At 40.3% G+C, this 15,266-nt stretch overlaps 1 protein-coding gene across 1 annotated transcript in view; it reads left to right on the plus strand.

Moving 5' to 3' along the window:
- The window catches only part of ENPP1 (ectonucleotide pyrophosphatase/phosphodiesterase 1), a 70,110-nt gene extending 67,154 nt beyond the window's left edge, over positions 1-2,956 (plus strand). Inside the window, exon 25 of the mRNA XM_042939847.1 lies at positions 1,432-2,956. Within this exon, the coding sequence (XP_042795781.1) occupies positions 1,432-1,602 (171 nt within the window). The 3' untranslated portion in view covers positions 1,603-2,956. The remainder of the gene's footprint in view (positions 1-1,431) is intronic.
- The last annotated feature ends 12,310 nt before the right edge of the window (positions 2,957-15,266 follow it).

The following is a 15,266-nucleotide window of genomic DNA, read 5'->3' on the forward strand; positions in this document are numbered from 1 at the left end:
TGCCTTGAAGACACTAACTATTGGACTTGAACCGGAGAGAGGATTATTTGAAGGTATATCACCCATACTTACTGATTCCTTCTGTTTCGTCTCTGAAGTAGTGACTAAGGATCAACAGGATATTGGCCTGAGAAAACAGATGTCTTACATGTACTTTGCATCTTTTCCTGTGTATGTTGGGACAGATGAAAAATATCTACTGGCCAAGTAATGCACTGAGTCAGGGCTTTTCCTTTGAGGGCCAGAGTGAAGATTGCTGCAGAGAAAAACTGAGTGGGGCAGCAATTAGTACTGGGTATAGTGATGATTGGAGGCTAATGGGAAAATGGAAACTATTGATCCATTCCCTTTTTATGTGAAAAGTCTATATTTATCCTTACCAACTAATAATGTCCCAAGGGTACAGGGATCTTTATTGAAGGATGTCTTTAAAGTACAATCATAGGGGCTCAGTCAGCTCAGTGTCTGACTCTTGATTTCCGTTCAGGTCATGATGTCATGGTTAACGAGTTCGAGCCCCACATCAGGCTCTGTGCTGACAGCACGGAGCTTGCTTGGGATCCTCCGTCTTCCCTGCTCCCTGCCTCTCCCTCACTCTCTGTCCCTCTCTCAAAAAATAAATAACGTTAAAAAAAAATCAAGTACAATTATAGACCACCAATCAGCGGATACTTTCTTCACCTGACCCTCTACAGGAGCCAGATGCAGAAAAATGGTACTTATGCATGAATGTATGATTTCTATCTCTGTTACCTGCCTCAGCTACCACTTCTGCTTCCATGTGCCAGAGCACATGCCTTTACTTCTTGTCTGATCTCATGTTAGCTGAGACTTCGCTACCAAACCAGCTGAAATTGTGTTTCACCACTTCCCCCAACGCTGTCTTCATTGCAACTGTGTAGATCACGGATTCTGATAAGAGCTGGTGTTTTTATAGTTTGCACACATCATTACATTTGATCCTCAAAAACAACCTTATAAGGAGGGTGCAGGTAAGAGAATCAGGATTCAGATGTTAACCAACTTGCCTCAGTTTACGTGGTATGAAAATGATGGAACCAGGACTTGAACCCAACTTTCTTTCTACTAATTCGCACATTCTTTCGGCCATGCCACATTGCTTCTGTTTTCCAGCATTTTTTTTAACCTCACACTGATCCAGTCTCTTGCACCAATGCAATATATGAGCATCTATTCCAGGTGTACTTTCCTTTCCCCAGATTTGAGACATCTAATTAAACAAACGTGCATAGTATATGTTAGATAGTGAGCTACTCAAGAGCAGGGATTGTACCTAACAAATCTTGTGGCCTCTGCCACCTGGGAGCCAAAGTGCCATAGCTGATTGAAATGGGAAGACAAAGTGCTTGTACAGAAAGTGAACAGACTGTTCTCCAGTGACTGTTTGTTTTACATTTCCCACCTTCATAGCATGGGAAGCAGGACTCCTCGTGGGTTGAAGAGTTGCTGAAGTTACACAGAGCTCGGATCGCAGATGTCGAACACATCACTGGACTCAGCTTCTATCAAGAGAGAAAAGAGCCAATCTCAGACATTTTAAAGTTGAAAACACAGTTGCCAACTTTTAACGAAGAAGACTGATATTTTTTATTCCAAAAAACACATCATAAATGTTTTTGAAAGAACCTTCTATTTTATACAGCCCTCTGTTCACGCTGTCGCGTTGTTTGGAAACTGTCGACCAGAGTTAGAGCTGAGAATCCTCTGTGATACGACCGTCTCAGGGAACCCTGTGGCCTCGGCCTGGCAGTAGGAAAATGTTCTTCTTGAGTCTCGCACATGTTTGAATGTGTCAGAATCGTTCCGATTTGGGAAATAAAGACAGACCATACCTAAAACTGCTCTTCTATATTCTCTTAAGGGCAGAAGTAGCTGTGAACGTTGTCTGGACACCAGACATTTGACTCTTCCTTTCGTTAATAAACTTCTGTGGAACTGGCAAACAGGGCGCTAATGGATAGGATTGGAATAATCCGTGTTACAGCATTAGTATTTTCGTAAGAATTTAAAAGTGATTCTGGATTCTTTTTAACTTGGAGTTTTATTCATCTGAGTTTTAACCAAAAAATTCAGTGGAAGTAAAAATATCTCTGAGGCCCTCTTTCTGTCTTTTCTGTATACCCTTTCCAAAGCCAAACTATGCAGTCCTGTGGGTTTTTGTTTTTAATTGTGATTTAGCAATTTCAGATTTAATGTCTTTAGCAAGTTAAACTTTGAGGCAACATCTGTGAATTATCTACCTGCTATAAAATATTACCCTACATTTGCATTAAAAAAAAGAAAGATATTCCCATCCTGCTCACTGGTAATTAACATAGGTTGAAAATAGCTCTAAAGTAGTTGTTTTAGACTGTTACAAATGTCTTGATGAAACTTCGGAGAACTTGTCAATACATGCAAGGTGACATTTTTCATCAAGGTGGTAGGAACATTTTTCTCTGTGCATAAAAATGACCCTACCAGTAGCAGAATCATGCTGAATTGTTCATTTTGTTGAAGAGAATGTGTAGCCATTGCTTTATATCTTCTTGGTGGTCATGATAAATGAACTTGATCCACTATATAGACTATACCTGTTAGTCCCGTCCTGTGGACCTCCAAAAGCTACTTTCATTTTTGGCTACGTGGGTTTGATTTAGGTGTTATATTAGTACACCACAATTTTTATTTGTCGTTCATATGCTGATCATTCTTCAACAGACTGTGGACCACAAAATCCTTTAGATAATACAATTTATATCTAAAAATTATTTAATAATTTGGAAGATGTCATTGGTTTTTGTATTAGTCCCATTGGCCTGGAGGGTTTGTACATTGTATTGTTTTGTTTATTTTTTTTTTTTCTTCCAGTCTGTCTTCTCTCTGTTGTTCCGTTTGGGGCATTTCTATTGTTCTAAGTTCACTGATTATTTTCTCTCTCTAATCCATTTTGTTGTTGAGCCCGTCCATTGATTTTTGTATTTCAGTTACTGTTTTTGTTTTTGTTTCTAAAATTTCCGTTTGGTTCTTCTTCATATCTTTTATTTCTTTGCTGAGAATTTTTATTTTTATTTTGGCTGAGACTTTGTATTTTCTCACTTATTCCATGCATATTCATAATATTCACTGAAGCATTTCTGTGATGGCTGCTGTAAAATTCTTTCAAATAATGCCAACATCTACATCATCTCAGAGGTTGGCATCTTTTGTCTTTTTTTCATTGAAAAAGATTTTCCTGGTTCTTGGCATGATGGATGATTCTTGATGAAAACCTGAATATTTTAGGTATCAGGTGGCTAGGGATCTTAGTTAAACCTTCTGTTTTAGCTGACTTTCTCTGGCATCAGCCTAGCGAGGGCACGGGGGCCTAGTGCGGGAATGAAGGACACTGTCTAGTTATTTCCAGTGGTGGCTATGAGTCCAGGTTTTCCATTCAGCTGCCATTGACACTAGGGGCGAGATGGGACCCTTGTCACTGCTGGGCAGGGTGGGAGTGCAGCTCCCCGCTGGGTCACCATGGATGCCTCCCTGGCTGGGATGTGTAGGGTGTCTTGTCACTGCTCCCACGTCGTGTCCACTGACACTATTGGCAGGAAAGCTGGGAAGACTTTATTATGACCAGGTGGGGGTGAAATGACCAGTTCCCTGCTCAGCCTTCTCAGAAATCACCCTGTCAGGGGAGTGAGAGCACTTCATTATAGCCTGCCAAGAGTGGAAGTCTAGGCTCCCCGCATGGCCTTTGCTGGTGTGGGTGGGGCCGTGGCATTTTCTGTGGGGTTTGCTGGAGTGGTGCAATTACTGTTCTCTCTCTTGCTAGGCTGCTTGTCTTCTAGTCCTTTGGCTAGAGAGCAGGACTTTCTTAGGACTTCTTTTTGGCTGCTCTGTTGGCATTTATAGGTTGGGAACTCTTCAGTTCCAAGTCTGGGACATTTGAGCAAAAGACCAAACTCAGGAGAACTTATCACAGTTTTGTTCCTTGGGTTCCAAGATCCCTAGCCTGCCTGCCTTGTCTCCACCTTTCAGAATCTTCCTATTCTTGTTTTATGTATATCTAAGCTTTTTATCTGCACTTAGCAGAAGGATATATACTTCTTTGTAGAAGTGTCTCATTGATTTTTATATATTCTTCAAAATACATGCAGACACATGATTGCCTCTATGTAAAGCATTCTAGCAGATCTTAATTAAATGGGTAGGTGTCTCTTGCCTTTGCCAGTCACCAGGAATATGAAGAATGACAAGTTATAATCCTTACAGTTTGGGGGAGGGAGAGAAGGCAGCAGAAGTGTATGTGATTCCTAAGGTGGGGCAGTAGATTTTTTAATGGAGCCACGGGCAGGGTGCTAGGGAGGACAAAGAACACACTGGGTGGGACTTGACAGGTCTCAGCAGTAACTTCCTAGATGTGGCGGCATTGGGCTAGAACTTGAAGATGAATTGGAGCTCTTCAGGTGAACAGGCAAGGAAAGGACATTCTAACATCCCTTGGATAGATGTGTTTTTGGCATTTTCCCATTTACCACTACTTTTGATATTTTCTACAGGTGTTGCTATGACCAACTTATGATTTGCAACTTTTATTTTTCTTACAGTTATTATAATCTCCTGTTCTTAAAAGTCAGACTGTAAGTGAATGCTATGCTGACTCTTTAAAGGGCATCCACATCTGTTCCTATTAGTTTTTTTTTTTTTCAGTTGCTCTTATGCAGTATTCTTATTCTTATCTTGAAAGAGGTCTCTCCTCTTACTATTTCATCAGTTGAAAACACGTGACTGGCCTACTTCCCCAGTTTGAATGGTAAATTCACATGACTATATTTGAAAATGTCTGTACCCTACTGTGTACAATAAAGGCTATTCTTGGCTTTTCATATGCAAAGCAAAACCTTTACTTACTTATCCCTAACTTTATTGCCCTGCCTCTGATCAGTACTTCCTTAATGAGGTAAATAACTTCCATATAAGATTTCATAGCTAAGTCAGCTCATTCATGGCAGAGCAAACAACCAGGTGGAACTTAAAAATATTTCCAAGTTTCAGAGAAAAGAGGGCAAACCTTAGGGGGAAGAAGGCAAATGTTCAGGTCCCAGGAGGGCAGGTCAATGTTAGGCTAGTTGGTCTAGTCCTGGTTTTAGACCAGATTGGAGCTAAGACCACCTACTTCCCCAGGAGAGGCTGTTACCCCCTGAACCTTTACTTTTTTCTGTTGTTAGCTACAGTAGCTGTACTGCCTTGACCTGTGGGTACGTGCTTATCTATAATAGGAACAGGCATTTGAACTTTGAAACTAAATGTGGTGATTACACTTCATGCTGAAACCTATCACAGGAATTTGGTGTGTGGGTGCTTTCGTAAGCATTAAGTAAAATTTTAACATGGCTACAGTCCAAGGATGTTTTCCTTGTTTTTTGGCAGTCTCAATATTATCAGGGAGAGGGAAGAATCTACAGAATATAAGTCTCTAAACTAAGAAATGTGGATTTACCAATAAAAGTTGTATATACAGAAGCTTGGCTGCTTATGTGTGTGTGTGTGTGTGTGTGTGTGTGTGTGTGTGTGTGTGTGTGTGTTTGGAGGATGGGGGCAGGGAATGGGTGGTGGTGTTTTCTCAGGGATGATACTGAGTACAGGGGTTGTAGACAATTAACCACAGCTGTATTACTGGAAGAGAAAAAAGTTCCAAAGTTCATTTCAAATTCACAGAGTAAACATCAGCTTCTGACCTATATTCTTGTTTTTGTATTTTAATTATTTGCAATCATACTTCCAGGTAAAAACAAGACAGGCATGTATAAATTTCTTTCCAGTATATAGAATTGTCTGAAACCAGAGGGAAAGCATCCAAATTATAACTTCAATAGATTTTTTTCGACGTGAAATTTTTGTACTTATCCTTTCCATTCTACATAAATAACAATTGAAGGAAAAATAAAGATTTTACTATAAATTATAGCCATGGAAGAAACTAGAGATACATAAAATGTGTTTTAGTCTGCTAGAAATGAAAGAAACTCTGGAAAAGGATTTATTTTCATAAGAAGTCAAAAGGAAGCAACAGAAAAGATGCACCTTTCATTCCACCCCAGTGTCATTGTTTTAATGTTTATTTTTGAGAGAGAGTGTGTGAGTGAGGGGCAGAGAGGGAAGGGGAGAGAGAGAGAGAGAGAGCGAGAGAGCGAGAATCCCAAGCAGGCTCCATGCTGTCAGCGCTGAGCCTGACGTGGGGCTCAAATCCATGAACCCGTGAGATCATGACCCAAGCTGAAATCAAGAGTCAGACATTTAACAGATTCAGCCACCCAGGTGCCCCCACAATGATATCATTATAAATTTAACTTCATGCTTGCCCATAAATCCTCAACTCAGGGGGCAGGATTTTAATAAAAATAACACATTCACTTTTAAAACTCTTGTAGGATTTCTGGGTGCCTGGGTGGCTCAGTCAGTTAAACATCTGACTTTGGCTCGGGTCATGGTCTTGTGGTTCATGGGTTCAGGCTTCATGTCGGGGTCTGTGCTCAGAACTCAGAGCCTGGACCCTGCATTGGATTCTGTGTCTCCCTCTCTGCCCCTCCCATGCTTGCATTCTCTCTCTCTCTCTCTCAAAAATAAACATTAAAAAAAAAAAACAAAAAATAAAGGTAATAAGTCTTTAAAAAAAAACTCTTGTAGGATTTCATTATGTATCAAATTCAGATCTCATAATTAGGATACACTTCAGCCTTCACAGAATTGAGATACAAAGAAATATAATAAATATCCAGGAAATGAGGTTTTTCTATCTCTTGATAATTTTGCCCTAGGACATCCACGTACTTTTTACTATCAAAATGTTTTATGCCGATGCCTAGATAACATTGTGCTGAATATAATACAAAGACGGTGAAACAAAGATCTCAGGACTGAAAGTTCGTAAGTTAATAGAGACTGGAAATGATTTTAAATAAATGAGACCAAAATTTCCTCAGTTCAATGAATAGATCTCATTGCTCGAATTTTTATCATTTAAAAAAATCTCAGATAAAAGCTATAATTTTGAATCTTCCATCATAATCCATTCTAGACCTTGACACAATTTCACTGTTTTGAAGAGTCGCTCACTTTTATGAAAGTCCGAACAGAAAGAGTGGTTAATCTGTGAGGCCTTTTTGCACTTGCGTGTTTTTCAGATCCCACCCCTGTTTAACTCAATAGAACACTTTAACACATTCCACTAGATTAGATTCAATTAGATCAAGACTGACAACAGATTTCAAAGCTGTGTTTACTCTGTGTCAAGGAAATAGGCATTAGGGCTAAATCCAGGGAACAAGACAGATGGGATACCTCCCCCTTGGTGCTTACTTAGCAACAGTCCATCTTGATTTCAAGATCTCGCCCAAGGCCTGTATCCTTTTGACACCAGTCTTCTCTGTACCCCTAAGCATGGTCATGTGATCTGTGGTCAGACCCTCCCAGACCTTGTAGGTGACAGAGCATCAGCCCTCAGGCGAGTCATTGTTGGTAATTGCAACCAGCTGTGTGCATGATGCATTTTATTGCCCTATAATCTGTATACAAATGTTGTTAGATGGCCTTGCAACGTCCTAAGAAGTTGTACTCAGCCCCTGATGCTAGATCCAAATGCATGGCTTGCTAATGGTGGGTGGTCTGCGACCATAAAAGGGAATAGTTTCAGGGTGGGGTGGTTAGTGGTATGTGAAGACTGTTAGCTTCCATGTGGGGCTTCCAGGAACCTGGGAGTATCTTATCCTAAAGGGAACACATTCCACAAACCTCATAAGAAAATTAAAAAGTCCCAAGAAGCTGTATTAGCTGAGCATTTCCTAGCCTGTGATCTTCTGTTAAACTTGCTAAGGCTGTACCCTTTGAGTTTTTTCCCTGAAACTGTAACTTCAATGAGATTTATGTCAAGAGTGCAGTGTTCCACAAGGAATACAACTCAATCCTGTGGGATTTTTCCCCGGTGGTTGTAACTCCCATTTAACATTAAGCAGATGTTTTTTTAAAATGATAGATTTCTTCTCATGTATTGTCTCCAAAATCATCTGTCACGGAGAACAGAAAAACTCTTTATAGCTGCTGTTTCTAGTACGGTGCCTGGCACATAGTAGTTGGTCAATTAAAAAAAAAAAGTCCAGATGAATGAAACTCAATAAGATGATCCTACTAAAACATCCATTTAAGATAGCTCAGGAATCACAGGTTACAGAAATGTAGCTAGAGGACAATCACATTGACATTAATTATTCTTTGCCTCCCCACCTTTTTTAAGTGCTAGATGGTATTTTCAATGGGGTATTTTTAAAAAGCAGGGCATCTATAGGTATCTTCCTAGTATACAAGGCAGAATTTTAAAAATATTATAAATATAACACAAATATAAAAAATAAAAATACAATAAATATACAATAAAAAATTCCTTTCAAGGGCCATTCACAGTTTTCATTCACCACATCCTGCGTCAAGCATCATGCCTGGTGAACTTTTCAGAGTTTTGACATCTCCGATGAAAAACCTCTCTACAAAGCATATGGTGTATCTCCAGCGACAAACTGCCGTCATAAACATTCACTGACAAAGGTAGAGAAGCACAGGAGCATCTGTTCATTCTCACTTCCATCAACTTCAGGTAACACTTCTGCTGTGAGGAAAAGCATATCAGCCTGGAAGAAAATAAGTAGGCGGTAGCAACCATGCTGGAGCTTCTAGAACAAATATTTCAGGCAACTTCACTTTACTAAAAAGGAGAGACATACCCCTTCTTACTGTCTTTGAAATTCCGGGCGACAGAATTTAGCACTGGCTGAGATAGTAATGAACTAAGTATTAGTGATGTGAAATCATCTCTCTCCCTCATGGAAGGTTGACAGTAAACAAATTAAATATTTATATACCCTATGAATCAGTCACATTATTATGATAACAAAGACATCTGTGAAACTAGATCAAATATGATGACAATTATAAGGATAGCTACCCTTGGGGCGCCTGGGCGGCTGTGGGTTGAGCGACCGACTTCAGCTTAGGTCATGATCTCACGGTTCATGGGTTCGAGACCCGCGTTGGGCTCTGTGCTAATGGCTCAGAGCCTGGAGCCTGTTTCGGAATCCGTGTCTTCCTCACTTTTTGCCCCTCCCCCACTCGCACTCTGTCTCTCTCAAAAATAAATAAACATTAAAAAATTAGGGGCACCTGGGTGGCTCAGTCGGTTAAGCGTCCGACTTCAGCTCAGGTCACGATCTCGCGGTCTGTGAGTTCGAGCCCCGCGTCGGGCTCTGGGCTGATGGCTCAGAGCCTGGAGCCTGCTTCTGATTCTGCTTCCCTCTCTCTCTGCCCCTCCCCCGTTCATGCTCTGTCTCTCTCTGTCTCAAAAATAAATAAACGTTAAAAAAATTAAAAAAAAATAAAAATAAATAGATACTCTTCACTGGGTACATATTTAGTTCCAGACATTGTGCTAAATGATTCACATATATTTTCTCAATTATTTTCTCAACAATTCTGTAATGTGAAACTACTAACCTTTACCCTGGCTAGTAGGTTATCCCTGGCAGGGATCTGAGCCCAGGTCTTGCTAAAACTCATGTATTTAAACAGCATGTCACATTGCCTCCTTGAAAAGCACATTGAAAATGTTCAAATTCATCAAATTCTACTCCATCAGCAGTTGAATCCCAAGCCAGTTCTTGAATTAAATTCATTAATGGAGTATTAATAGCTCGAAATACCATCATTTAAAAAAAGCGCTTATAAACAAAATAAAGGGGTACTTGGGTGGCTCAGTTGGTTAAGCGTCCAACTCTTGATTTCAGCTTAGGTAATGCTGTCATGGTTTGTGGGATAGAGCCCTGCATTGGGCTCTGTGCTGACAGTGTGGACCCTGTTTGGGATTCTCTCTCTCTCTCTCTCTCTCTCTCTCTCCCCTTTCTCTCTCTGCCCCTCCCCTGCTCTTTCTCGCAAAATAAACAAAAACATTAAAAAAAAACAAAATAAAAAATGTTAACTCTCCACTGAAAAACTGGCAAAAGTCTGGAATAAAACATTCATAGGAAAGAACTGTAAAAAAACAAATTAACCAGCATGTTTTAGCTCATAAATTAAATGCAAATGACATTTTTGTGTTTACCACGTGGGAAACGTTTTAAAAGGTGCAGACCCCCAGTGTTGCAAAGTTAATCGGCAGTGCCGGGGTTTGGGGTGGTCCTCCCTTTCTTGTTCCCCTGTAAGTCATTACTTTTATAATCTGGAAAAAAAAGACACTAGTAAAATTTGTTTAGACAAAAAAATGCTCTTCAATCATAAAGTATTTGAAGTGTCTTCACCCTTATCTATTTATGTGGTGATGCACATCCAAACAGCAGAAAAGGTCCCAGTACCTAAGGATATCGCTTAGGTGTTGATTAAGGGGTGAGTGATACTCCCTCATTTCATTGCTCGTCACCATGGTGATGTTAACACAGTTCAAAAGGCCCACTGGGACTTGAATTCCACCATACTATACAAAACCTTTGTCTTTGGTCATCTTCCTTTCCCTTCCAAGCTTCTGGTGTTCACACCTGCCCACCTTCCTTCCAGTCCCTTACGGAGAAAGTGTGATTCTTTTGTTTTTTCAGACCTGAGTTCTCATTTCCTCCCAGGCTCTGTTTTCTTCGTTATTGACCTTTCTTTCTCATGCACACTTCTGTGATTCCCATCTCTCTGCTGCTGCCGTCTCTCTGCTTTGAGTAGGTACTCGTCCTTCCGTTTTCCAATGGCGTCCACCCTGTTTTGTCTGTCCCTCGAGCTCTCACCGTGAGACCGGACAAATACGTGCCTGGTTTACATCTCCTCACTTTATTTCCTTGTTAACTTCTCCCGTTTTTTGAAACTCTGGTGAGTTGGTTAATGACCGCTCCCCTCGCCCCCCTTCCCATAACCTCCCTTTTTTTAAAAAAGAACAATGATTTCCTAATTGACAGATTTCATTTTTATTTTGGAAATGACAAAATGTGCTGCAAACTATAAGGAGGGAAATAACCATCATCCCACGCAGCCTCTCACTGTTAACATCCCAGCTCCTTTATTAGCTTCTTGATTATTGCATTAATCTTTCTTGAATATATTTTCAATCACTGCTACTGTCTCAAACATCCCTCTATGCCCCTGATTCGAGTTTTCAGCATGTTTGTTCTCTTCTTTGCTATTTGTAAGTTATCATTTTTGTATTATTATTTCTTTGGACCTGCCATCCCCTCTTTTGAAATCTCCTTTTATGGTTTTATCCTATCTTCTTCGAGATTGTTTTTATTTATTGGATTCATGCGTCTATTTTCTTTTTCTTGTTTGACCTATGTTGTCTTCTAGGTGAAATTGATGGAATGACTTTTCCTTCCTTCCCTCTCACTCTGCCTCCTTCCTTCCTCTCTTCCTCTTCCCCATGCACCTTCCTCCTTTTCTAGCCCATAGTATATTTGCTGAGTTTAATGCCATTTCTTTTCATCTTACTCCTGTTTGACATTCCGTTTTACTCTGAGATGGAGTAGGTAACCATCTTCCAATTGTATCTGAGAGTCGTTTGTTTTTTCCTTTAAATTACAGTTTCAGGGAAGAATATTTTGCTTCCTGTCCACTGTTTTTAAAGCCCAAGGGTAGAGTAGTGGTGGGAGAAAAGACAGTTTGAGATTGTCTTAGACTTTCTATGATATTTGGGCTCCTTCCCTCTTCCGAGATTGTTCCTTGTACAAATGTTCACGTCATCTGGAGTGTAAATTCCAGTATTGGACACTCATGGACTTTGGTTCATTTCCTCAATTTAGTTCATGCCCAGGAGATTTCACAACTCTGTCAACCCTTTTTTCTCTTTCCCTATTTTACTTGTAGTTTCCATTACATTTGCCGGTTCACCACTATAGTAGATTGCTCTTTTTGTCCTGCATGCTTCTCTGCAGTATGACTTTGTTCCTCCAATGCACAAAAGCCTTGTGACTTGCTCTGACCATTAGAATGTGGCCAAAGTGACTTTTTTTCACTTATGAGGTTGTCCTTAAGGGTCCTTACACCCTATGCTTTGGGCTCTGAAAATTCTCCTACCACTAGGTAAGGAAGCCAGGGCTAACCCGCTGAGTGATGAGAGACTGTGTAGAAGAGAGGCTCAGCCTACAGCCGGCACCAAGGCCCTGTAAGAGAGGGTAAGGCCATTTGTGCCCTCCAGGACTAATGGAGCTGCCTGAAGGCTGCAGTGAAAGGTGTGAGTGGCCCTAAGGAGACCACCAGAAGAACCACTCAGCTGAGCACAGCCAGAACCATGAGAAATATTGAATCATTCTTTTAAGCTACTATGTCTTGGAATGTTTTTAGGCAACAATACATAATTGCAACCTGAGTAATACTAAGTGCTACTTGAAAGATGTGGCATCGGCTTTGGCATCAGGCAGTGGGCAGAGGCTGGAAAATGGTAGAGTGACATACTGTTGAAGGCAGAGGAAAAGAGGACTACCTTTACGATATGCCATATAATGTTTGGATCCTTCAAAAACCTATCTCCAGTTGTTTATGAAGGCAACAAGGCTGAGTTAAAAGTTGAGATCCAAGTCATTCGTGTGTGTGTATGTACTGATTCATATTTAAAAGGCCAGGTTGATGCATACGATGTTTGTGGTGGAACTATTCACAATAGCCAAGAGGCGGAAGCAACTTAAATGTACATTGACAGTTGGATGGATAAGCAAAATATGGTATATGCATACAGGTAAATATTATTCAGCCTTAAAAAGGAAGGAAAATCTATCATGGGCAACAATACAGATGAACCTTGAGGACATGGGGCCGAGTGAAATAAGCCAGACAAAAAGCCAGTCTTGTACAGTTCCACTAATATGTGGTATCTAAAGGAGTCAAATGCGTAGAAGAAGAAAGAATGGTAGTTACCAGAGGATGGAGAGGGGAAGGATATGAGAGCAGTCTAGGTAGAGAGCTTCAACTTGGCAAGATGGAACATTGCAAAATGAATATATTTACCACTATAGAACTGTGCACCTAAAAATGGCTAAGATGGCAAGTGTTATGCTATATGTTTTTTATTTTTACCAGAATTTAAAGAAAAATTGAGAAGGGAGAGGACATGGTGACAGATTAGATGGTTAAGTCTTGATTACACATGGGGAATGTGCAGGTTTAGGAATATGCTTCACAGCAATTATAAATATAACGGTAGTAAAAATAACAAAACCAGTCATCACTTTAGAAACATCTTTAGCTCTATAAATGTAGGCATTGGGTAAAATCAAACATACCATAGCCACAAATACAGGTTTCCCCCACTCTCCGAAAGTAGAGCAGTCCTGTGAACCTTCTTCTAAGTAGAAATGGCATAAAGTAAAGAAGCAATGACCATTAACTTCTGGGGGAATTTTTTTGAGCATTCCCAGACTGATACCTTAGGACACGTCTTGCTAACAGAGGCACAAACTAAACTGAGAGAAAGCACAGATGCTCCCAGACACAGTTCAAAGCTACGGCATCTTGGTGCTGAAATGCTGAGTGTAGTTCTGGGGCCAGGGGCTTGACGGGGTCCCTCTCGAGACTGGTGCATGCTGCCTGGGTCAAGGCTGCAAGCACGGCAAAGCAAGTGCTGAACGCTCTTTTTGCTCTTCGACATTTTTGTAAAAACAAAAACCCTCTTCGCATTTCTTTTGGTTCGCGAAAACAGGTACTGATGTAGGTTGGTTGGTTTGTTGTAAAAGCAACGAGGCGTAACGTGCACATCGGAAAAACAGGGTAACTGTTGAGTAGTTTGGATGCCAACTCTAAACTGAGGAGTAGTTCTCCCCCTGCTGGTCATCTTGGAATTGTTCGGTTTTAGGAAAAACCGGGACTGCTGGAGTGAGAACATGCCCCGGAAGATTCGGCTGTCATTAAAATGTGGACAAACACACACACACACACACACACACACACACACACAAATAAATAAATAAATAAAAATAAAATGTGGACAACAGATGAACATAGGGGAAGGGAAGGAAAAATAAGATTAAAACAGAGAGGCAAGTCATAAGAAACTCTTAAATACAGAGAACAAACTGAGGGTTGCTGGAGGGGAGGTGGGTGGAGGGATGGGCTAAATGGGTGATGGATATTAAGGAGGGCACTTGGGATGAGCACTGGGTGTCATACGTAAGAGATGAATCACTGGGTTCTACTCCTGAAGCCAAGACTACACTGTATGTTAACTAACCTGAATATAAATACATAAATTGAAAAAATATGTAGACATTTTCATTCACCAAAATATTTCCTGTAAACTCTCATAGCCATTATCTGCAAGTATTCACTCATTCATTCTTCCATTTATTAAAATTAACATCCAGTTTATTTGGATATAGCTCATTGACTGACCCATGTATAATCTTAACAGCGTCAGGAACTGTACCGAACACTGAGGTTTCAAAAGGTGATATTGGTGTGGACCTGGGTGTGACATTTAATGGCATAATGTACACATGTGAATCATTAAATCAAATGCAGTATAGAGTTAGGAGTTGATAGTCACTCATGTACTAGAGTATAATAATTGGGGCATAAATAAGGCAGTAAAGCAATTCAGCAGAACTATAATTAGTTAATTGGATTCTTGCCCTTGGAATTCATTAATAAGAGGTAATCTGGTCATATACAGGTACACAGATATATTAATTGTCAATAAGCATTTTTTTTCTGGTTGGATTTTTTAAAGTAGCTTTTTATTTTGAAATGACTATAATTGACCCTTGAACAATGTGGGGATTAGGGGTACCAACTCCAGTGTTGTAAAAAATCCTAATATAACTTTTGACTCCCCCAAAACTTACCTACAAAAAGGCTACTATTGCCCAGAAGCCTTACCAATAGCATGAACAGTTAATACATATCTTATATATTACACACATTATATACACTGTATTCTTACAATAAAGTAAGCAAGAGAAGAGAGGATGTTACTAATAAAATCGTAAGGAAGAGAAAATACACTTACAGTATAGTATAGTTTTATACTGCAAAACTTTACTTTTATAGCATAGTTAAAAAAATTTTTTTTAACATTTATTTACTGTTGAGGGACAGAGACAGACAGAGCATGGGCAAGAGGGGGCAGAGAGAGAGGGAGACACAGAATCCAAAACAGGCTCCTGGCTCTGAGCTGTCAGCACAGAGCCCGGCACAGGACTCGAACCCACGAAGTGTGAAATCATGACCTGAGCCAAAGTTGGACGCTCAACCGACTGAGCCACCCAGGCACCCCAAGG

The sequence above is a fragment of the Panthera leo genome, chromosome B2 (assembly GCF_018350215.1).
Source record: "Panthera leo isolate Ple1 chromosome B2, P.leo_Ple1_pat1.1, whole genome shotgun sequence".
Classification (NCBI taxonomy): Eukaryota; Metazoa; Chordata; class Mammalia; order Carnivora; family Felidae; genus Panthera; species Panthera leo.